Source organism: Astatotilapia calliptera, chromosome 22 (genome assembly GCF_900246225.1).
Source record: "Astatotilapia calliptera chromosome 22, fAstCal1.2, whole genome shotgun sequence".
NCBI lineage: Eukaryota > Metazoa > Chordata > Actinopteri > Cichliformes > Cichlidae > Astatotilapia > Astatotilapia calliptera.
This window is the reverse complement of record NC_039322.1, coordinates 7570544-7595363: the sequence shown is the minus strand read 5'-3', so window position 1 is coordinate 7595363 and position 24820 is coordinate 7570544. Positions and strand designations below refer to the sequence as shown.

At 38.7% G+C, this 24820-nt stretch overlaps 3 protein-coding genes across 4 annotated transcripts; 1 reads left to right on the top strand and 2 right to left on the bottom strand.

Annotated features, from left to right (window-relative positions):
- Positions 1-1471: 1471 nt before the first annotated feature.
- Positions 1472-8945, bottom strand: slc52a2 (solute carrier family 52 member 2). Its single transcript, XM_026156824.1, has 4 exons — positions 8331-8945; positions 4878-5748; positions 4671-4794; positions 1472-2772 (listed from the first exon to the last, which is right to left on the bottom strand). Exons 1-4 carry the CDS (start codon positions 8458-8460, stop codon positions 2563-2565), a joined length of 1335 nt encoding a protein of 444 aa, XP_026012609.1. The 5' UTR covers positions 8461-8945; the 3' UTR covers positions 1472-2562.
- Positions 8946-9060: 115 nt separating this feature from the next.
- Positions 9061-16681, bottom strand: LOC113014929 (uncharacterized). 2 transcript variants are annotated; one of them, XM_026156791.1, is made up of 3 exons: positions 16530-16681; positions 13440-13506; positions 9061-12459 (listed from the first exon to the last, which is right to left on the bottom strand). In XM_026156791.1, the coding sequence occupies exons 1-3, from the start codon at positions 16581-16583 to the stop codon at positions 9902-9904; spliced, it is 2679 nt and encodes an 892-aa protein (XP_026012576.1). In that variant the 5' UTR covers positions 16584-16681; the 3' UTR covers positions 9061-9901. The 2 variants fall into 2 exon arrangements, with proteins under 2 accessions (XP_026012576.1, XP_026012577.1); XM_026156792.1 differs by having other exon boundaries at positions 16437-16574.
- A 359-nt stretch (positions 16682-17040) lies between these two features.
- On the top strand, positions 17041-24758 carry fbxl6 (F-box and leucine-rich repeat protein 6). The gene is made up of 10 exons (XM_026156816.1): positions 17041-17120; positions 19661-20260; positions 20918-21076; positions 21149-21212; positions 21949-22080; positions 22587-22694; positions 22799-22912; positions 23459-23690; positions 23910-24150; positions 24279-24758. Exons 2-10 carry the CDS (start codon positions 19743-19745, stop codon positions 24406-24408), a joined length of 1698 nt encoding a protein of 565 aa, XP_026012601.1. The 5' UTR covers positions 17041-17120; positions 19661-19742; the 3' UTR covers positions 24409-24758.
- The last annotated feature ends 62 nt before the right edge of the window (positions 24759-24820 follow it).

The window sequence follows — 24820 nt, the reverse complement described above, 5'->3', positions numbered from 1 at the left end:
ATCACATGTTAGGATTTCAAGTCACAGCAACTGTTTCTTTTGCCTTGAAGGAATCGTTGAGTCGGCACTCAAGAATCTACAGAATCCATTAATTCTGCTTAAGGGGATCATGGGAGCAGAGGGGGAAATGGGTGTTTACGTGGCTGAGTTACAAAAACTGCATGAAAAACAAGTGCTGTAACTTGCTAATTTTATTCATCAGCTGATTTTCTTACATTAATGTAAAGCCAGGGTTCTCAAAGTGGGGCGCACGAGAAAAAGTTGGCCCATGGCAACACTTTATGTGGTCTTTGGCAAAAGCAAGGGAAGAATGCACTCTACTGTACACTCATTTCATTTATCTACAAGTCATGCATTATAAAGCACTGGAGGATGAGAAGGGAACCTTTAAACCCTGCTTTAAAGGAACGGCTTTACATTTGCACACACCAACCTCTCATCCTTCAGCTGTAAAAACCACAATCTGGCTTTTTTTAGTAGCTTCAGGTTTATTTCACATTTTGAAATGAAATCATTTCAGTGGTTAGTATTGTTACCGTTCTAATTTTTCCCAAGCAGCTGGTGGTGGCGTCAACAGGAGTAGAATTAGATAAATTATTAAAGATGGTCAGACGATAGTTAGAAGCTGCGTGTGAATTAAGTGCGTGACAGGTTCGTGAATTGACACTGGATGGATGTTGTATGTCCAAACCTGGTGGGGAAAAGGGATAATCCCTCCACACCACTGCAGCAGTTTACTGACCAAAGGAGCAAAATGCAACATTGTATAACTGGACACCTGATTTACTGAATTTGACCAACGTACTTTCTTTATTTGGCAAAGTGAATGTGGATAAAAGCTCAAAGCCATCAGCTGTGTGCCTATAAAATATGGAAATAAATTTCAAGTCACTTTAGTATTCTTACATTGTTAAAATAAATCTTTCATTGCAGTTTTCCAGTGTTCTACTTTACAGTCTGTACTGTCTGTTTTCACTACTGTTCTGCAAGTATCTGCGGACAGGATGGCGGCTTCCACAGGCGAGCGCTGCAAATCTGTAGCAGCCAAAGAGGTTACACACCTTTTTCACACACATTTTTCCCTTGGCAACTGGTGATTGTCTCAAATCCTGTGTGACTGAAGCCTAATGTTAGCTACTGTCTCTACAACTATGCCAGATGTGCAAATTATTTTAGAAATGATGTTTATATATGGCACAAAGACATTTAACATTTTAAAAGTTGACTCATTCATGACATATGAGTGTAGATGACTTATGTTTAAAAAAAAAACTCTTTCCAGAACAAACTGCAAGCTCAAAAATACAAAACGCAAAAACCAAACTATCCTCAATACTGATATTTTAAAACAACAAAGAGCAGTTTTACCCATGAACAGTTTTATTCATAACATTGTTATACAAGACAACGTAAAAAGAAGAAAAAAACAAAATAAAACAAAATCCATGAATTACATAAATGCAAAATTCAATCCATTTGAAATTACCAAATAACATTTCATTGGTAATAAAACAAAAAGCCCAGTATTACATCGAAATCCTCAAGGCAGCTTAACAGATGTTCTTCCTGTGTAAACAGAAGAGTTTAATAAAGCTGATGCTGGGTAGCAGCATGGTTAGTAAAATTACATTAACTGCATATCAAAGACGCAAAATCATTACTTTAAGGACTTAGAAATAAAATTCCTTGTTCACTGATTAGTGACTGTCAGGCATGTATCGTTCCCTTAAGATAACATCCCAAATGTCAAGTAAACTTAAATCTAAAGAAAACTTTCCATCCATCCATTTCTTCCGCTTATCCAGGGCCAGGTTGCAGAGGCAGCAGCCTAAGCAGAGAAGCCCAGACCTCCCTCTCCCCAGCTGCCGCCTCCATCTTGCCCAGGAGAACACCAAGGTGTTCCCAGTTCAGCCGAGAGATCAAGAACTGAATGGATCTGACTGCAAAAAGTTACTTCGTTATAAATTCTACCATTTTCATGAGGAGCTTAACAGAAAATCATAATCTGTTTTAAAAAAATCTATTCCTGGCATAAAAAGGAGGTAGCAACACATCTGAATATAAAATAAAACATTAATGCTGCCTTTCTACATTGAAAGAATGTAGTTAGTGAATCATTCGGTTCAGCATCAGTACATGAGGACGAACAAGTTAGCTGTTGTGTCTGAGTGCAAATAACCTTTCACGTGATAGCTGAGATGGGAAAAGTCCATCAGCAGCTCCTCTGCTGCGATAAACAACCTGACCTACAAAGGTTCATTATAAAAAGCACAAAGCACTTTAAAGGTTTTACAGCATCATATGCATTTTACATCCCCCATGGCCAATCCTGCAACACAATGCTCCCATTATTTGGGAATGTTTTTACTTCCACAGACTTGAGACCTCTGAATCAGGAGAGGCTGCCTCATGTGAGACATGATCCTCAAGAAGAAGTAGCTGCAAGAAATACACAATACATCTCTCAGGAACCACAAAAACAGAATTCATTTGGCCATTTCCCATGGGGCAGGAACGAGAGGCGTGTGTGCTTACAGAAAAACTGCACTCATCTCACTCCTGCTAACTGCATTCTTGGACACATTCTTGGCCTCTGGTAAACACGTTGTAGATGTTGACCAGAGGAAACATGACGAGAGCTCCGATAAGAGAGCCGGCTTGGATGGAGATGCCGCACCACAGCAGGGCGGCGTGACCCGCCTCGTGAAGCAACGTACCAATCACCACCTTCAGATAGGAAAAGGCACCAGTGAAAAAAATCCAGGAGATGACCTGTAGGGGGCACAAATGGGCAGGTGAAATCAGTGAAGGATATTATTTAAAAACAGAAGAAAATGTGATGAGACTGAAGGAGTGTGGGCCTCTAAAGATCTGTTGTAACTCATGTGGACTCCTGTCTACAATTCTCACTGCTTATGAAGGCATTTGGATTCATTTTCAGAGGTAAAGTTATACCAATGTACTGTTTTGCTTCATAAAGTACACTGACTGAGGAACTGGGTGCGCGTGAGTGTAATTTACACTCCTATAATCACCGATCGGCATATCGCAACCTGCTCCAGGTATCGTTACTGAGCAAGCAACAAGATTTCACTGATTGTGAGGTTTTATGACACTAACACAGCTAGCAGGCTATATTTAAAGCTCACTATAAAGATGGGCTATTATTCTCAGGAAGCTGTCATTAGTAGACTTCTTAATCATGATTATTAAAGGTCAGAAAAGTATTCAGTACAAGTTCAGGGGTAAAATTTAAAACAATTTTTATACAAGATGCATCACAGCAAAAAATGTGATGACTATATATAGGAAAAATGTTTAAATAAATAAAAACATGCAGAAATGTTAAATATGAAGTGAAAAAAAATCTCTTGGGATTTTTGATTCTTAAACACAAAGACAACTGATCATCCAGTACTAAATAATGCAGGTCTGCAACCAAAAAACTGCATAGGATATGTTGACTGTTTCTTATAGATTTTCACTGAAACCGTGAAAAATCTCTTTAAAATTCCATCACGTCAGTTTTATAGTTTAATTACCGGTACGTGTACAATTTCCCTTTTCAAACTGAAATCTGGTGTCTTATACTTGAGTCAGAAAAACATATCCAATAATGATTTCTTACAGTAATTTAATATTTCTAAGCGTGAGACTCGAGAGAAATACAAATAGAAAATGTGAGGAATTGAGGGGGATCAGAAGGAGGGGGAGGGTAGGGTGGGTTTGGCGGTGTGAGGAGCTCAGATGATCACATCCCAACAGGTTTATTTTGTTCATAGTGAAAGGTAAGAAATCTCAGAAAAAGTATGCATGGTTCATTTTAATAAAATATTGATTTTTTTTTTCATCGCTGTTGTGCTTTTTTTTTTATGTAAACTCCTCATGTTTTGCAAAACTGTACATGATAGAGGGAAGTGGAAATCATTTTTGGATTCAGCAGCATAACAAACATAAAATTTAACAAAAATATCCCATGAAGCTGAATTTTTTTTTTTGCAGACCTGCATAATCAAAGGCTCTATGAAGGCACTCTTTAACCTTAAAATTTCTAGTTCCTAGTTTGCTTTGATTTGGCGCATTGTACATTCACCTAAAAGCGAAAAGATCCTCAGGGAGGAGACACAAATCCCTTTGAGGGTCGAACCAGGAAGGGCTTAATGATATTCCCTAAAATTACTAGTTTAAATTTGGGAATTCGTTTTCTTTCTTTATATAAAATCAGCTTTATTTTTATTTATCATGCCCATTTAGAAATGTATCCATTGTTGTTATACTATAGATGTTAACTAATTTTATTTAAACATTAAGCTTAAAAATAGTAATTTTGATTCATTTATTTGTTTAAATAAATAAATCAAATTGCTCATGTTTACAGCTCCTAACTGAGAACCACAGGCTACGTAAGGAGCTAAGATGGCCACCACTTCCAGAGGATCATTCCCTTCCCCATCACCCATCCAACATTTGTTGCCTCTATAAACAGCTTTGTTTGCTTGTTATTTCTGGCCTTGGCTTACAGACCAGATTATTTCTGCTGAAATAATAAACACAACATCTACTCTTTGTTCAAAGTTGTTTTTGTGGCTGCGTACGACATTTTCAGGATGTGTCTCAGCCTCCTTGACGGGATGTAACACCCCAGCCCAGAAATATATGAACCCACTCACCACTAAAGCCACACCAGCATGGCTTCCTAGGAGCGGCGGGCAGGGGCTGAGGGCCGCTAACGCCATGAGATAAGCAGCAAATACACCACCCACCAAAGCCAAAAATCCCAGAGGTGTAGAGGATCTGGAAAAGACAAGTTTTCATGAGAAGAAGTCCAAATATAACAATGAAATCTCACAAATAAGTCTTTATTTCTATGTTCTCACCTGAGGACAACGAACATGGCCAGAAAACACGCTACGGGATTCGCTATGTTTCCAAGGACCACAGAGAGGTGGAAGGTCATGGTGCCATAGGGCAGGCAGGAGAAGCTCTGCACAGATGGGAGGACTCCATTGGTGAGGGCGTTGGAGATGGCGAGCAGCACAAGCAGGAAGATGTTTCGTGGTGTCCAAAATGTCTGAGCCGGTGGCTGCTCCTCCACCCGCACCTGCACCTGCTCCTCAGACACTGGCGTCCCTCCGTTGTACAGCCGGTGCGTCTCTTCTTCATCCTTTGCTGCTGCACCACTGTCAGACTCCTGCGGTGGCGGTGGCTGTGAACCCTGCGTTGACTCTGACGGTCTTCGCGTCAAAGCCAGGAAACTCAGAGCAGAGATTGAGAGCATCACAAACAAGAACCAGAAGAAATTCTGGGCGGGAAAGTTCTCTTTCAAATACTCTGGTTGCACTGTGCCGTTCACAGTTTTACACTCCAGCTTGCCAACACCTTGTCCCAACGCCACAATACAAGGGAACAAGGCGCTGAAACCCTGACCAATGAAGAAAGTACGGATATACTGAGGTGGGTACCGGAACATGAAAGGCAGAAAGGTCACGTTGGACGTACAGCAAACAATCGATAACACGAAAGTCAAGACCAGGAACGGTACGGATCTCTGCTCTCCTGCCACCATGACAGTGTGCCACCAGAAGACGGCCAGAAAAGCGGACGCCACCACTGCCAGTATCTGGATGCAGTGGATGGCGAGGCGTTCGTTTAAGCGCCCAGGCGCACAGTGGTGTGTGATGGTCACTGCTATTGGTCCCAGGTTCCCAAATGCTATAAGCACTGAGAGGTAAGCAGGCAGGTTCCAGCCTAAAAGAGAAGCAAAACAAACAAGTTAAAGTAATAAGATCTCAATAAGAACACATTTTTACAATTTTGTTTAATAAATGTGTTTTGATTCTTTTGAATTCATATTTGTGTTCTTTTAAAAAAAAATAAGGATACCACATTATTCTGCTGATCTTAAGGTGCTTTTCCAAAACAATTTTGTGCATGTATGTTTCTATTAAACGATGCTAATCTGTTTTTATTGCATCAAGAGTTATTTTGTTATAGAGTGATGCTGCGACCTACTCCCTGAGTTCACAGTAAGTTCAATATTGTGAGTTTGCTGCCCTCATCAGGCAGTAAACTCTTATCCTTTGGATAACCACAAAGACATTAAATGGATATAAGCAAGAAACCTCTGACCAGTGAAAGTGTAAGTAAGCTGGATATGAGCCAGTCTGACAGAATATTAGCCATTTTCAAACATAAACTGCAACACAGGAAATTTTTAGTTTGTGTTTTTTTGTGTGTTTTCTCAGATTGGCCCTAATATGTGTCAAACAGAGGAATGCATTTAGTGAAAATTTTAGTTGTAGATTTGAGTTTTAGATCAAGATGACACTTAGCCTGTAATAAAGTTTAGTTATATCTAACATGCAGCTGTGTAACATTTATTGAAAACCACGGTTATGTTCATACCTCAGTTTTGACTTTGAGTGGATGAATAATTTTAAAAAAATAGCTTAAAAACTAAAACAAACATACACCTGGTCTCTTGATCATGACTGGGTCATAACACCCCTACAAATATGTGATGAACCCACTGAAGTTTTCTCATAAATATCATCCCATGATGAAGCACTTAATTCTGACAGTATATCGTTGGGCTATTATACTGATATTATACATTCACCAATCACTTCAATTGGTACACCATGCAAGTACTGGGTTGGATCCCTTACTGCCCTTAGAATTCATGCATGCTGGAAACATTTCTCAGAGTTTTGGTCCATATTGACATGATAGGATCACACAGATAATGCAGATTTGTCAGCTGCACATCCACGATGAGAATCTCCACCACATCCCAGATGAACTCTATTGCACTGGGATCTGGTGACTGGAGGCCATTAGTGTACAGTGAACTCACTGTCATGTTCAAGTAACCAGTTTGAGATTATTTGAGCACTGTGACATGACACATGACTCATCAGAAGATGGGTAGACTGTGGTCCTAAAGTGATGGACACGGTGAGCAGCAGTACTCAGACTGTGGCATTTAAATGATTCTCAGTTGGTACTAAGAGACCCAAACTTTGCCAAGTAAATATCCCTAACCTTATTACACCAGCAGCCTCATTGATGCAAGGCAGAATGGATCCATGCTTTCATGTTTTTACGCCTAATTGAGACCCTGTCATCTAAATTTTGCAGCAGAAATTGAGACTCATCAGATGAAGAAACATTTTCCAATCTTCTGCTGTCCAGTTTTGGGGGGGGGGGTTTAGCCTGTGTGAACTGTAGACTAAGTTTCCTGTTCTTAGACAACAGGACTGTGATCCAATGTTGTTTTGGCTGCTAAGGTTTCAAGTTTGTGCAGCTGCTGAGCTACACAGTAGACAGCTTTTCACTTTTAAATAATTTTCTGGAAACTCCAGAGATGTTCATGGGGAAACTTCCAGTAGATAAGCAGTTTCAATTCAGTGACACCAACAAAGGCACTTAAATCATCTTTTTTCCTTCCATTGTGATTCTCAGTTTGAACTTCAACATCATTTTTGCCATGTTTACATACCTGAATCCAATGAGTTGTTGCTACGTGACTGACAGCTGAACAGGTGTACCTAACAAAGTAACCACTGAGTGTACATAGGTAAATGAGTAAATCTATAGGAAGCATTTGGTTTGCACCAGGCAATGTGGAAAAATAGTAAAGTATGCAAAATTGAAGTAATAAGTAAACAAACATCTAAATATGTACAGCGTGGCTATAGAAAAACAATGGAATAATAAAGGTTACCTTTCAGTCTATCATTATTTTATCATTTACGACAAAGGTATAAAGAAGCAATTTGCTTAAAACATAGTTAAAATGTAAACTGGTATCATCTGTTATAGTTAATTTTCAATTTTGGTGGTGAAAAGTTCCAAAACAAATGAAATTATAGAGACCATGGAGTAAATGTTGGGCTTCAGAAATAATATTGTAAATATATAACACTGAAGCATTTCAGTATTAATGCAGGAGTTATAACTACATAACATCGGATATAACAGCATATAAACTATACTGCAGATAATGATGACAGGTTTAGCAGTTTAGTATGTAAAGTCTAAACCTGCACATTAACAACAGCTCAGGAACTAAGTAAGAGCGCCATCTCTTAAAAAACTCGAAAACACAACTACATTTGAACGCTACACCTAACCAATTTTGAATGCATAGACTGATAATGTAACAATAAGGTGGAGCTAGCTGTTATTGTCCACCACCGCCTCCAGAGCCTATATAATAAAACCAATGAACTCAAATAATGTGGAAACGCTGTGATACACGCTATGGATTAGTAGGGGAAAGGTCAAAGCGGGGAAGCGTGGGGTTGTTGGAGCTTCCTACAACCTACCTTCGGGCAGCACGCCGACAATCACCGGGAGCTCGACCCACAGACTGTTGACAGAAATCCAGGAACCCATGGCGAACAGAGCCATGAGCCCGTGGCTCACCGCGGCACTGCTCCACCACCCACCGGACATGGTCGCGCTTAGTCCGGCTAATTCAACAGAGAAACGCTAATAAAACGCTTGCCTCAGCTTGTGTCCAGCGTGTTCCTCCATACCTCCCTATCAGGGACTCGAAACAGAGGACGCTTACGCAAAGTTCCGCCCCTTCGGCTGCCTTCGAAACTGTTCGGAACTTTAATAATCGGTTTCAATTTTTTTATTTCGGCTTTTATGTGCTTCAATTTTGCATTTTTTCTACTTAAGCAAAGCACACATTCCACACTAGGTTCGCTGCAAAGTTGTATCGTGAATTGTAAAGGTGGTTTATGACCTCCAAGTCATTTTTAATTACCGCTCTCTGGTATGCTGCCATTTCCTACAGCACCGCGGGTTTTCCCTATTCTTACAGTGGTTCTCTGACACATACAAGCTCCAAATTTTTTAAAGCAGCGTATAATATAACACGTTTGGACATTAACTCTGTTGGAGCGTTTTCATACTCGATAAGGAATTCTAGACATTCCGACAACCGTGAAGGCACCATCTGCCTTGGAGTTCTCTCGTTTGCGATCCAGCGGGCAACTCACAGACGGCTCATTGTAAACAACTGTTACCTTTAAAATAATTAAAGGGGGGGTTGCTTGTTTTTTTGTTTTTGTGGGAAGTTAACACTGATTGTTGCTTAAATTGCGACACTATCGCCCTCTACTTTAACAGCTAATTAGATTCATTTCAGCCAAACAATGGGCTTTGCTGCTCTTCTCTAGCATTTTAATAATTAAAAAAAAAAGAAGAGAAGATCCCAATACTATGACTTTCGATACAGCAATCCCACTGCCACCCTATTTTTGTTTTTTACCTTTGTGTGGTGTTTATTTAGCTTTAAATAATTTAGATTTATTTAACCCTTTATGTTGTTTTGTGTTCTGAGTTTAAGGTTAAAACAATAAACACAATGATTTTCTTTATAGTGAATTCAGAAAATGGATCCAGCAGACCCAAACAATACACAAGGGTTAAAGGACAAGGGGGCGCAAGAGTTTATGATCATGAACTCGTTGACATGATTAACTCAGCTCAACTTGACACGACTAACTGTCGCTGATTAACTCACTCACACTGAGGCTTGTGATACAAACACAAATGCCCTTCAGATCTGACAAACACGAGGTCACCAACAACAACATCCAGACATTTTGTCGTTTGGTTGATAAATTAAGTAAAATAATTTGACAGTGGTCAATTTCACATCTTTTATGTAAGGATTAGTTACAAACTCATCGACATTGTCGCAAAAAAAAAAAAAAAACTTATAAAAATATCCAGTCTTTCCAACTAATGGCATGTACAAAATAATACATTATGTGATAAGTGTGTTTTTGCTTAGTCCGAAGCCATGCAGTCACATGAGGAAGTCACATGATAAGATTTCATCCTCTTGACCTCTTCTCTAGATATCATACAGTTAAAGCACTCATGTGCCGCTGCTGCTTTGACTCGGACCGGTCGCAGCTTCCGTCGTGTCCTGGAGCACGGGCTTCTTTTTGGTCCTTCTAGGCGCCAAAACGATAGAGTAGCCAGGCTTTACGCGCGGAAGTGCAAGCTTCAGCTTCAGTGCCATTTGTGTGCTGTTGTGGAAAACCATATCCAGGTGAGAGTTTGTGTTGTTCAGAATCATTTTCTGATACACGATCTCGCAGCGCAGCCCCTCCCGTTTCTCAGCTCGGGATTTTCCATCGAAACGCAGCATCATTTTATCGACATCCTGCTGAGTTTTGCATGGCCCTCCGTTTCTATTCACTTGAGCTATTATGTAATCCCTGTCCATGTTCTCCTCTATCTCCTCGTACACCTTTATTGCCTTTTCTATTTTGCTGGCATAACCTTTTCTCATCTGTGGACTGCGGGTTTCTTTTGAGGTCCTCCTTCTAACTTCCAAAATGGAAAAGTCAGAGTCGTCAGAGCTCTCATCAGATGAAGCAGATTGGTATTTGTCTTCTTGGGAGCTGCCTGATGACAAGTTCTCATCTACAGAGTACTTTGTTGACTTCTCAGGCCTTTTCCTCTTGTAGGGGTATGTGTGGCCAAAAGGGTACTCCGCCATCAAAACAGAGAATGTGCAACTGACCAACTGCAAGCTCAAATTGGTGGAAGGAATTTGGGAAAATTTTCCTCCTGGCAGAAAATCCTTGAGGTGTTCTTCAGTGACTGAAGCAATCACCTTTATCGTCCTCTTCAAGCAAGCTCTGATCAGATCTCGATTCGTGTGCCACTGCCCACAGTAGTGAAACACTCCGTCAAAGGTTTTCTCTTGCAGTGGGTACTGCAGAAAGACATCCGTAGCCTCCTCTGGTTCCAGCAGAGTTGAAGGATCTTTGGACCAATCGAGAAATTTTTGGTAGAGATAGAGTAAGTACTGGCTGTAGAGAGCGTACTCTCCTCCACTCTTCAGAAGCTGCCAGTAAGGACCGAGGATTTTGCAGTACACAATTGCCAGAACACATACGAGGCTCTGAATCACAGTGTCGTTCGCATCTGCGGCAACACTCTCCAGAATAATGTTCGGGCATTTATCATTGTTCAGCGACAGCAAATCTGAGAAGAAGAGAGCGATCTCTTTGTGGTGGTGGATAAGACCCGCAGCAGCTTCAAAGTAGGTGTTGAATCTGTTTGAGTGATTTACCGCCAGTCTGGAGGGATTATTCTTTTCCTCACAGAAAGCCACCCAGTACTTCCTGTAGTTTTTCTTCTCGGGGGTGCGAGGGCTCAGGATATCACAAGCCATGTGAATATACCGTGAGGTGGCGCTTTCTGGAAAATTGACAAAGTTCTTGAATTTAGGGAGCTTATCACGGCCTAGTTTCTCTCCCGCTGACTCAATGATCTCCTTTTCAAAGTCAAATATGTGCTGTTCCACTACATCGTGAACATCAACGAGGAAATTGGCATTGTAGTTTAGAAACATGACAGGAGAGACAAGGGAAATGTGTTCATGCATTGCCTCGAGCTTCTTCTCAAACACTGCCATAGCTGGATTGTCTTTGAATGTCAGAGCGTACTGATTTTTAAGGAGATCCAGGGAAACCTGCTTGCACACTTCTGTTTTCCCACTGTACACACTGGACAGTTTATGGACAGTCAGCATTGCGATGTCAAGAACAGTCATAGACTCTGCTGTGTTACCCGAGGTTTCGTCTCCACTGTTGGAAACATCCATATCCTCATAATTTCTATGTACAGCAGCATGATCGTTTTGTCCTCGTATTTCATCTCTGTCCATCTCAGGCTCCTCACTTTCCATGATTTCAAAAATCTCGTCTTCCTCTTTGATTATAACTTTTTCATAATATATGCTCTCATCTCTTCTCATGCGTTTCTTTACAATAAGCTTTGGCTCTTTTATCTGAACCAGTTCAAACGGACTTTGAAGCATATTTTCAACCAATGCATTCCTCCTGTTACTTCTTGTTTCTGAATTGCAGCAAAACGCCTTTAACTTTTTTATTTTGGCTTTGAGGACTTGATATGCCCTTTGAACATTGCCATTCTTACAGTACTGTGAGTTGAAGTTTCTAAGCCAACTTACTAGAACAATTGGGGAAATTTTCTCCCTGCTCACAAAGTTGCTTAGTTCAAGAATCAAGCCGTTTGTGACTTCGATCGACTTTGCCCGATCTGAAAAATCTCTCATTTCCAAAAGATCTTGCCGCTCGACTCCAATGCTATCACATATTGGTCCAACAAAATTAAAATTGACATCTGATTCCAGGAAGACCAGCCTTGCATCATATCCAAGACTCAGTGTTGTGGCAATGCCTCTTCCAATCAAACGGCGAAAATCTGCTGACTGATGTGCGGGGAAGATCCTCTTGAGCCAATCCACAATGGCGATCCACGGAAAATTATTGTCCTCTCTCAAAAGTCCTACTTGGATCATAAATCTGTTCTTGCAGGGGCCCTTTTCAAGCTCTAATTCTTCTCCTGATTGAGGACCAATGAAGTCCGCAACGAGCTTCCAGTAGTATTCATCTCCTGAAAAATAGAAATCAAAGTAATCAGAAATGTAAACCTTTACGAAGAGGTAAGGCTTTTTAAATGAACTGGTATTAGGTAGGGCTGCACGATTTTGCATAAAATGAGAATCACGATTTTTTGGCTTAGAATTGAGATCACGATTCTCTCACGATTTTCTTTTCCAGTATAAATATTTATTGCACTTATTAACTGCACATCAACTTCGTAACAGTTGAGACTGAACATAAAAACAATAAATAAACATAAAAACAACAAATGTCTCACGTTTTGTTGTTGCCGCAAAATGTTGTACTGCTTGAAATTCCGTCTCCACCGTTGCTCGACACTGCGTGTATAGAGCAGGTAGTGCAACAATAGAAAAATTGTTGCGGGACAGCACTGTGTAGCGTTTGTCTAGGGTGTTGATCATTTTCCTAAATCCCTCGTTTTGCACAGTGTTGATGGAAGCCATATCTTTGGTCAGGTGATAAGTGATAGCCTCTGTAATTTCTTTGTGCCTGCGGGAGTTCGACGGGTATAGGGAAGCGCTGTATAAGGTTCCCGTTATTGATGTTTGGGTGGTTGACCGGGACGGATTTTCTCCTGTCACTTTCTCGTCATCCCTGACGTGCTCGCCGTTGTTTTTTTTCCCTGCTAATTTTAGCATCACACGGCACAGCTTCTGTATCACGTGGTATAAGGCTCCGCCCTTGTCATTTGTTGAGCAGGAAGAGTGAGCGCTTGTTTTCATACAGATTACGTCCCGGATCAAAATGAGGTACAATCGTCGTCGTCATCTTTTTTTTTTTTTTTTTTTTTAATCGTTGTCATTTGGAAATGAGATCGCACATAAGTATGAATCGAGATCGCGATTTTCTAACGATTAATCGTGCAGCCCTAGTATTAGGCACAGTCACTATGTGAAGGTTTATCAGCAAAAGTGACTTAAATACAAGCTTTACTAAGTAGCTGTTTACTTGCAATGCATTCAGACTTACTTAGATTGGCTTCAGTCACAGCTGCTTTCCCACAAAGAGAAAAATCTTGACCATCCTCCATTGTATGCTGTTTTAAAAGAGACAGAGATGAAATTCTTCAGTCCTCAGTCTACAGAAGACGACGCTTTCAAGACAAAAACTGGATGGATAATGCATGACAAATCAGCATGATTAAGATCTGACAGACCAAACAAAATAACAGTGGACGAGAACGTTTCCCTGCTTTTACAATGACAAATTTGTCCTAAATTTGTATGAAGATGAATGACTGAAACTAAACAGTTAAAACTGTAGCTGATATTTCAAAATGTTATGATCTTAATAATAATTATTTACGTTTTTCTTGCACATTTTTTATCTTCCCCTACTAAAACCCATAAAGAGTAATAGTTCTAATACATCACAGTGAGAAAAAGTGCATCATGGCACAAACAACAAGTAACAACCATTTCCTTATCGCATCATGTCGTTTTATTTTATGTTTTGTATTTTCATAAAATGTCTTGGATCCAGGCCATGTCAAATTTCTCTGAAAAAAATCACATTAGTGTTAAAAATTTCAGGTCCCTACTGTCATTAGTTTTCATCTTTTCAGAGGGAATTTGAAATTTCACTATCTGGAAAACTACTTGAGCACGGCCCTTCGAATATTTAGGGTACTATGGCTCAACACCACTACCATCATCCATTAAAATGCTTTTTTCAGAAAACTATTATTTCAGAATGGACCTGAAATTTGACATAACTCTAATAAAGATGAAAATATTTGGCCTGAGTTTTTTCAGACAAATGTGAGACTTTGCTTTAAGCATCTGCAAAGAAAAAACACTGACACTCTGTATTCCCTAAAAAATAAAACAAGTTGTTTATATTTTATTCTCATTATAATAAAATTTTATGTTACTAAATTGAATCTTTTCAGTTAATCAATCAGACTTATTACTAACAATCTGACTTTCAAAGAAAACACATTAAATTCTTTGTTTTTACAAAATTACATTTTCACACAGAGAAACAGTTTACTTTTCACTTGTAAGAATTGCATATATCAGCAACTACATTTCTAATATGTCTGTATTTTATCAAGCATATGCCCAGTTCATTTGTTCATCTGTGATTCAACCCCCCCCCCAAATCTCTTTGTGTGTTGTCTCAACCAGACTTTCCTGTAATTTTTAAAGTGGTTTTCAACACTACCAGGCTTTCTGAAGCTCTTTCAAAGTGTTTCTTTGGACACTGGGAGCGTTTTCATCCATTTCTGTACCACTTTCAGAGTATTTTTGTTTTCAAGCCATTTAGCTTAATTATTGAATTATTTGAGTATAAAAACAAATCTAAGTGAAGCGATGACAGCATGTTTATACATATCAGACTACTTATTAGCAGCCTGTCACAAAACATATTATGTGTTGTCATTTAGTTTTAGTTTGTTTGAGCTTATGAAAAATGACAATGATAGCACAGTCTGACAGACATATAATAGTATTTTTGGATGAACAAGGTGATTCCAAAAGAGCTGTTGTCCAAACATATATGCTGATATATAGTACATCTCAGCATGGTGTGCGTTGTGTCTTTAATAAATCTGAGGAAGCTGGATCTTGTCAAAACTGATAGAATGCACACAGATTTTTACCACAATGCGATACAATTTGGAAAGCATCTGATTGGCTACAACTTCATTTTTCAGCATGACAATGATCCCTGTCAATGTAGTAAAAGCACACCTGGATAGAAAAGCACACAACTGAACACTATCAGTCACAGGCTGACCTCAACATCACTGAAGCAGTGTGGGATGATATTGGCAGAGAACGGAACAAAGAGCAAGCAACTTCCAAAGAAAACCTTTGAATGCCCTTCAAGAAGCCTGGAGAAGATTTCTTAAAGAAATGACAATAAAGCATGTCTAAAACAATCAAGGCTGCATTGAAGAATATAGATGGTCCTATCAAACATTGACTTTCAAACTTGCTAGAATTGTAGAAACTCAGTTTTTACCTTGTATATTACATTTCCACATATGTTTACATATGTTACAGTGATTTGTTGTACCCATTACCCATTTTTCTAAATATAGCTGGTACTAGTAAAAAATGTAATGTTACAAAACTGTGTGACATATATTCTAACTAGTTAAAATTCCAAAACGACATATTCATAGTTTAATTTTTACTTCTCAAATAACATTTAATGATCTACAGTAAACACTGTTTTCAGGAGCAACTTAAGTGATCATCATAATTATTTTTAACTGATTAAAACTGAATTAAAGAGAACTACAACTAGTCTAAAGTAGGTAACAAACATGTAAATTATAAAATAAAAATATTAAATATAAATGCCTGCAATGGTGTTTGAATACATGTCAGTTATAAGTTTTTGACTAGCTATTAAAGTTATGCAAAGACAAAGTTATTAATAACATTTTGAAAAAATAAAAAAGATCTCTGGGTATCTAATTATAGATGTTACTTATCAAAGTGAATTTCTAAAAAGTTGGTCTGTAATTATAACTAGTCAAAATATAGATGAATAAATAAAATTACCATATCTATGGCTGTTAAATACTACAGGGGTGCATGTCATAGCAGATCAAAAGTACAAAACAACAACTAAACATTCTGCAGAAATAATATATTTAAGTGCACTTGTATGACGAACATGTATATCACATACTAATTTATCTTGTGAGAGGGGCTAAGCTATGTAAAGAATCCTTATTGGATACTATGTGTGTTTTATTATCAGTAAACATGCATAATTAATCCCTAACATGTATAAATACATCGAAATATGTGACTATTCCTGTGATTTAATGGCGTTATAAGCAGGTTTTTCGGAAAAAAAGGATTGTAGCTACATCTCTAAGTGAATGCTAATGCTGGACTAAATCTACATGCTAATGCTAGCCTTCTGAGCAACATGCTACTATTAGCACCTACTTTACTAGCACAAAACTAAGCATGCAAAAGTGCAATAATCCGTGATTAATACCTGAGCAGAAAGATGTGCTGGGTTCTGTAGCGTTCCCAAATAATTTGAACTGTATGCGCTGTAAATCTATGATTTAGTAGTACAAGTTCTTACCCAGAAACAAAAATACCAGGCGCCTGGGACACGCTCCCTCTCAGAATACACCATGAAGGGGTGGAGACCGTGCGCTGCAACGATTGGCTGGTTTTACAGAAGGCGGGCATTTGTCGAGGTCTCAACGAATCATTGCTGCGAAACGGCCGTGAAGCCCCACAGAAGAAGAAACTGGGAACGACAGATTTTCAACTTTAACTGTGTTGTTGGTTAACGTGTTATCCTATAGGATGTTAGTTTTCATTGAAAAGACTGCACTTTTATATATTTATTGTTAAATTGCGTGTTTCTATGCAAATAATGATTTTAAATTTTTATTTATTTTTTCATAATGAGTAGGTGGATTTTTTTAAATGCTCTCAGTTTTGTGGGAAATGCAACTCTAAAAGTAAATAAATGATTTAAAGTTTTTTTAAAAAATATATATTTATATTTAGTCTGCGTGGAATTGCAGCTGAATGTGTTATAACGACGGTAATATTTTGTTACTTGAAGACATTTAATAAAGTTTTTTGTTTAAAAAAAAATACCAACAATGCGAAGTGCATTATGGGTCCACTTATTGCAGTTGTCTTCGTGATCTAGCGGCAGGTAATGTAAAACAGCAATTTATGAATGTATTGTTTAAAAAGCATTTCTGTTAATAACATTTGTTTAATTATCGACAGGCTCTGATAATGCTTACTGCCGCCGTCGCAATGATTTCCATGCCGTATTTTGTCATATTGTGCTCCAGGGCGATTTGTGGGAACTAGCTCAGTTAACTGGTGTCAGGTAGCGTTAGCTAACTCTCTAAACGATGGCTAGGTAGGTAAGAGCTTAGTAATAATAAAATGTTAATATATTGTGTTTGATCGGCATTTCTCGTGCTTCACATAAAGTCGTCGGTAGAGCCGTTTTCTGTTTGCAAACAATGAACATGCGCGCGCAGTTTTGAAGTGGAAAACGGCTTGTTAGCAAACGTGAGCAACAAATTTCTGTTAATATGGCTCATATCGTTACATAAAACAACAACAAAACTACAAATGCATTCAGTAAAATCCACCTTAGCCTCTTTCAGGATGCAGTTACTGTACCCCACATTGAAACTCCAAACAATAGAAAACAGGGACAAATTAAATAAATTACAGTTCTGCAGCGCAATATTGGATCCTTGGCTTCATGTGGCTGTAACAACTCGGCATTGTTATAGATGTGGTCATCATTGTGATATTTGCAGAGGACAATGTGAGATGTAGTGAAGGTAGGTAGAAGGTGTAAGTGAGTTTGGAGAGGTGGAGCTATGCTCTTAAGAGAAATGAAAGTCAGCAGAAGCTAGACATATCCACGTTTGTGAATGAGATGGAGACTGGTGTGATAGAGAAGTTGCAAGGTATAGAGTTAGTGAAGTTAGTGTTAGTTTAAATACCTGGGGTCAATCATCCTAAGGACAGTGCACAAGAGAGATGAAGAAGATGGAGTGGGTGGAGATGGGGTGATTTGTGACAGAAGCATAGCAGCAAGACTTAAATGGAAGGTTTACAAGATGGTAGTGAGACCTGCTAGGATTTATGGTTTGAAGATGTTGGAGCTGAAGGTGTTAGAGTTGGAAGATTTTCTTTGGAAGGGACTAGGATGGATATCAGAGGGACAGTCATTTGGAGAACACGTTTGATAGGCAAAGCTAAAAATGGTTTGGGCATGTGCAGCGGAGGGATAGTGAATATATTTTACAAGGGATGCTGAATATGGAAATGCCAGACAGGAGGAAGACTGCAGAGGAGATCCATGGATGCATTGAAGGAGGACATACAGAAGGGTGGGTGTGACAGATGATGGTAGGGAGAGGGTGAGATGGAGGCAGATGGAAGCAGGTAAAGAAGGTGACTAACATAAATAGCAACTTTCTAGATGTTTGGTCATACCACAGTAGATTTTTGTATTTATATGTTATCCCAGCTTTAACTATCATATATTGGCTTTGAATATTTCAGCTTGTGTAGAATTAATTAAAAAATCAGAAAAAAAGCCTGTTAATGTTCACTATTCACAATACCACGTTTTGACTTACGGGCCTGTATAACAAACTTTCACTGGCCTCTACAATATTTTTAATGACCCAAAGAAGCCAATTTAATTGTTTTCAATACTGGAAGCTCTATCTTTAATAATGTAGTATAAAATAATAGTAGACTTATATTTTATAAAGTTACATCTCCCAAGTAAATGGTAGCTAAAGCTGTAAAATAATTGTCATGTATAACATTATCTAGCCCTCTTTCCCTGCAGGAATCACAGCTGTTAGCCTTCGGCTATAAAATCTGCCTTTTTTTAACGATCATTTCAAACTGAATAAACAGACTGCATACAGACAGCTCTGCTTTATTTAGTCGCACTTTTCAAATACTACCTGCATGAAAAAAATACTAATTTGTCGGTTCATTTTTGGCCAGTGAATTGATACATGGAAACTGGCCCCAGTGGGCCACTAGTTATTTTGAACCCTGCAGCTGTAATTTGCTTACCCTTTGTTATCAAAATACATCAGATGTCTTAGTTTAAAAACAGATGTCTGTAGTCTAAGTAAAGTTTACAGATGGAGCAGTATGTCACAAAAATGTATCCTCTGCAGAGGAAAACAACACATTTTCACACCAAATCTCTTCCCCCATCTATTGACACACCCAAGCTCGTCAAGAAAGACTTTTATCAACAAACCTGTTCAACTCTGAGCATGCCAACTGTGTAGTTATTCGAACTTTTACTTTAGTGAGATTACCTATTGTGAATAGTTACAAGTGTTCTGTGTATAAAAACTCCTCATTACGTATTTGCAGAAACAGACCTGGTGCAGGGTGTTTTGCATCTGTACAGCTGAGTGGGAATTTTGTGTCTAAATATTGGGAGTTCTGAACAATCAATTCTTAAGCAATCTGATATTTTATGTGCAGTCTACAATATGCAAATAGGGAGGTCAATTTAAAGTCATGTTGATACATCCTCGTTCACTTTATCTAACCATAATTTAGACGTGACTTTTACAGTTTTGTTTTTGTTGCCACTTTTCTCACTTCACTATGTGTGTTTTGTTTTACCCCCAGTGGAGATCAGATTACTCTCACAGACTTATCTTGATCTGCTTCTCATTCCAGACATTACCACCTATGAGACTATCATGCTGATAACTGGTTTTCCTGGATTTAATCTCACTGTAAACTCAAGATAGCAGCAACTATGGATGCATCTGAAGCAGAAGCCTCAACACAGAATCAGGGAAAAGAGGAAGGTGCATCATCAGCTCAAGGAGATGCTGGAGCAAGACCAAAAAAGGCATCTTTGAAAAGAGCTGCAGATGCCAAAGCAAAAAAGAAGCACAAAAAGGCTCGAATGTCCAGACCTGCCCGGCCTGGTTATACTGTCCATCAAGGGGAAGATATGCTTCTCGTTATATCGAGTTCCACCTCCCAGTATGACGGGTCAGTGTGGACTCTTAAGAAAAAGAAGGGGAGCAAAAAGAAGAAGTTGGCAAAAGGAAAAGGAAAAGCCAGTCAGGTCAAGAAAAAGAAGCCAGTCAATGCCAAGCCCAAACTGGAAAGTAAACCAGTTATAGAAAAAGAAGAAAAAGTCGCAAATTTCTTTATAACTCAGGAAGAAGACGACCACAGATGGGGCCACAGCCTGCCGGAGGAGATGCTAATTAATATTTTTCAGATTGTGGTCATTCAAGAGGGAGCAGTGCCCTTTTTATGCAGGTATTGTGTCGTACATGTGATTTATTTGTAATTAAACCTATGAGATTAAGACTGAAATGTTGCATACACTATTTTAATCAAAATCATTTCATGCAAGTTAATTATCTTTCACTTACTTCAATACCTTGGATATCAATCTCATAACTTAAAGTCTGAATCTCTCTACATAACCTTTATTATTATTATTACTATTATTATTATTAAGACTGTAAGTTATTTAACTTTATGGATAAACATTAAGAAAACTGATAAAACGCCCTTCAAGGAAATTTCTTTACATGTTTGTTTTGTGCGATTGAACAGTTTAACGCATTCAAATTACTATGATAGAACAAGGAGATACTCACATTTAAAAAGCTGTGTTGGATATGCATTTTTCAGCTCTACTTTGGGAAGTAAAAGTCAATGAATCCATCTTCTTCCATTTAATTCAATTCACAAATGATGACTTGTGATGAGGCTGGAGGCTATCCCAGCTGTCATTCATAGGGTCAGAGGCAGGGCACACTCTGGAAGTGTCGATAGTGTGTCACTGGGCTAACATATAGAGACACTCAGTGTGAGGAAGCCAGCATACCGACCCAGAGAACCTTCTTGAGGTCAAGTGACAGTCCTAAGCACCGCACCGTTTAATTCTTCCTGGTGTTTTCGGTGCAGGGTGGGGAGAGTTTGTCGTCTGTGGAACGCCGCTGCCTCCAGTCCGATCCTGTGGCACAGAGTGACTGTCGGTCACTGCTGGATTGCACCAGGGAGGAGCCAACTACCAAAAACTCAGAAGAAGATTAAGGACACTTTGGACTGGCTGGCACACAGCAGGTTTGTACTTTATTTAGCTTTTTGCTTAAGTCTTAATCATGTAAATGAATTCTAAACTGTGTTGTTTTCTAGATTCTCTCAGCTGCGAGACTTTTCTCTGTGTCACTGGACAAAGAACGTTGATTATGCATTAGAGGTAAGTCATCGAGAATTAAACATTATTTGAAAGACCTTCTCATCTGAAATGATTAGTACATTCATACACATACAAATCCACAAACAAGCTCTCCTCACACAAGTTCAAAGAAAAGAACATAAAAATCATTTCTTAATGTATTTTTAAAAATACAGTAATAGTCAAGACTTACGTTTTCTTGGCAACTGTTTTGATAATCATTGATTATTTTTCTTTCTTGGTAATAAGTTGGTTTCAGCTTCTCAAGCTTAGAGAGTGTAAAGTTAAAGAATATTTCTGGTGTTTGTTGGAGGCAATTTGAAGTAACTCCCTTTTATATTTTACAGTGAACATATTGATGACAACCTGTAGTGAAAAATGAACTAAGATGTCCATCATTAAATATAATCTGATCCCATAAGCCCCATATCCCAATAGGATATTGTTTTTGTCCAGAGAGTATTTTTGATTTTCCAGCATATTGATTACATTACATTAAAAAAACCACACTGGTTGCAAATATTTTCTTCCTAGCCTGACAAGACCAGGCAAAATTTAACAAGCCTGAATACAAAATAAGTCTTAAACTGAGAAACTCCCCTTCACACACTGGTGTTTGTTCATTTTGGATCCTGTTCATACATAAATTACAGTTCACTTAAAAACAATATATAAAGGAATAAATGTTTTATTAAAATTTTGGTTTATCTGTATTATTTAATACTTAGTATGTGGCTTTTTTTGAAATCATCATCAGGTTGTGTCGCAGTACTGCCCTGATCTTTGCTCCCTCAAGCTTTCTTACTGCACAGGAGTGACAGCGGCGGCCTTCCGCAGCCTCGGTCTGCACAGCCGCTCCCTGCACAGCTTAAATCTCCAGTATTCAGAGGTACGTGGACCTGTGTAGAGATTTTCTAATAGAAGCCATGCAAAGATCTTTCACTGTGTAATGAAGTTACACAGTGCAATGAATGTGCAGTGTTTTACAGTACAGGGAAAGTTTCTCTATGCTTGCTCTAAATTTAAAGTGTAACTTTAAGGGTTTGTCAAGAATTTAATGTTAACTCATTCACTGCCAGCCATTGGCAGTGAATGAGTTAAACCCACTGACTCATACACTGCAATTGACGGCTATAGACGTCAATGGCAGTGAATGAGTTAAGCACTTTAAACAAGATAAGCAGATATTTATGATGAAAAATATCTCAACTGTTTTTACTTGTCTTATATTAACTATATGAGCTTTAAGGGTATTTTCCCAATGCAGATTATCATTTTTTTTATTCATAAGAAACTTCATCCACTTTATATAGGTGATATATCATAAGGAGAGCTTTTTTCATCCAGGCATGATTGCATGTAGAGAATTTGCAGGATAACTTGCTTTTGCTGTAGTTCCAGGTTGAAGGACTCCTTGAGTATCTTGAAAACCATGGGAGCCAGATCAGGCAAATATTGTTCAGTCATGGACTAAAGAATGACAGACTTCTGGCTGCAATCACTGTAAGACTTTTCTCTCTTTGTTTGTGAAACACGTGCTACACAAAGTCAGTGCTACTGGACAAATGAGCTTAATAAATGCATAGCATTGCTTTTTGTTTTTCCAGCGGGGATGCTGTCCCAATTTGGAGATGCTGGAGGTCAACACCAAGCTTGACAGTAAAGACTGCCAACTTCCTGTTTGCATCCAGGCACTACAGATGGCATGCCCTAAGCTCAAGGTAAAACAAAGGTCTTCTCTGTTTTAGTGTGACTACATTAGCTTTTTTACATTAAAGTTTAAACTCTTAATTAAGAAGATGAAGAAAAGCAGGCGTTTTATTAATTGTTGATTGATTGTTTATTGTTAATATTTAAATTCCAGCTTTTCAAAGACTTTTTGGATCTCTTGGTTCTTGACTGCTGGTTGAAAAAACAAGGTGCATTTGAAATTATCGTTATGAACCCTGGTTTTATATAATTTGATTTTTTTTTTTTTTTTTTTTGAAATGCTACAGAACAGTTATTTAAGTGAGCATGTTCTTCACAATTCCTGCTCCACCTTTTATTCTTGGACTCTAGTAGAATGACTTTATTTCATTGACAGTCTAAAGTAGTTCTTATTCCTCTTATACTTGGCTACTGTGCAGCATGTATGTGACAGAAAATAAGGAAACGCCCAAGTAGCACTAAAGCCAGTAGCTGTAATTTCTTATCTACTGGCAGAGTTTGCACTTTGCTAAAGGTTACTTGTTCTCCCGTGACGCTTACGTACTGCTTCCCATCAGACCTTCCGAATGATGAACGTCCAACCTCTTCATAAGGGAATGCGTTTTGGTATCGACCCAACATCAGGCTTCCCATTACTGGAGGAGCTTTGTATCGCAACCACATCGTTTTCCTATTTGACCGACAGAGATTTGAGGGACATTCTCTTCGATTCCCCCAAACTGCGAGTGCTGGACCTGCGAGGCTGTTCTCGAATCACAGCGTCTGGTCTTGCAGATTTACCCTGTCTAGGTATGTTTGTCAGGAAATTAATGCTTTTTGCTTTATGTCACCAATACCGAGCAGCTCAGTTTGGCTTTTTCAGAATGAATCTATGATGACCTGGAAGTCGGAGTCAGGACAGTTTAGTACAGTTTGTACACAAAATGTGTCTGAATTATTTGAAGGCTTCACATTTTAAAACCATTTCAAACATTTATCTGCTTTATTTTACTGTCTTGTATTTGGCAGAGCTTGAATGTTTGTTCTGGGGACAATATTTCAGCAGCCATGTTGGGCTGTCATCGCTTAAGAAAGGACTTCACACGTTGACCCAAAAATGGAGTCGAACTTTGCAACAGCTGGACATTGCACATCAGCTCTTCACTGAGGAAGACTTGGAGTTAGCAATGAGTTACCTTTGTCAAGCTGAGGCAGACACACTGCGCTCACTGAACTTGAGTGGGACCAGAATTACACCACGTGCACTCAGGTAGTTGTTTTGTACTTACCTCAGTAGCGCCGCAAATCCAAAATAACCTCTTTATTAGACAAAGTGCATCCAAAAAGAACTGAGAATTAATCAGTCGTTCCCATTCACGTCTGTGCTTTGTTTTGCAGGCCAGTCATTGGACAAATGACTGCTCTAGACTACCTCAACCTTTCATCCTGCCGCTATCTCCCAAGAGGTGTAAAGAGGATTTATCGTGGCCAAGAAGACATCCGGCAGCTGCTGGACAAATTGGAATAGCTCTCATATTCATGTGGTTCCAGAAATGAGAAACCAAGTTTACAAGGCAGACTTGAATATCTTAATGCAGGCCTCGCTGTGGGTTATATTGTCTAATCGATGTGAATATTTTGCCCTCAGGACTTTTTTGATAGACATTTTTTCTGTCTGTTGTTGGTACGAAATTGACATTTCTGTGTTTGAATGCAAGAAGCAGTAGTTTGCAAACCTGTTACTACCGCATTAATGTCAGGTGGGGGGTTTTGTTTTTTGTTTTGACAATAACCAACACACAATGCGTGACACCTAGTACTGTATATAGATCATTTTATTTGTAAAACTAAATATTCATTTGCGTGTATCTTTTTTTTTTTAAATGTGATTTCTGATTTTTTTTTTTTTTTTGATCAAAAATAAATGTTTAACATGTCAC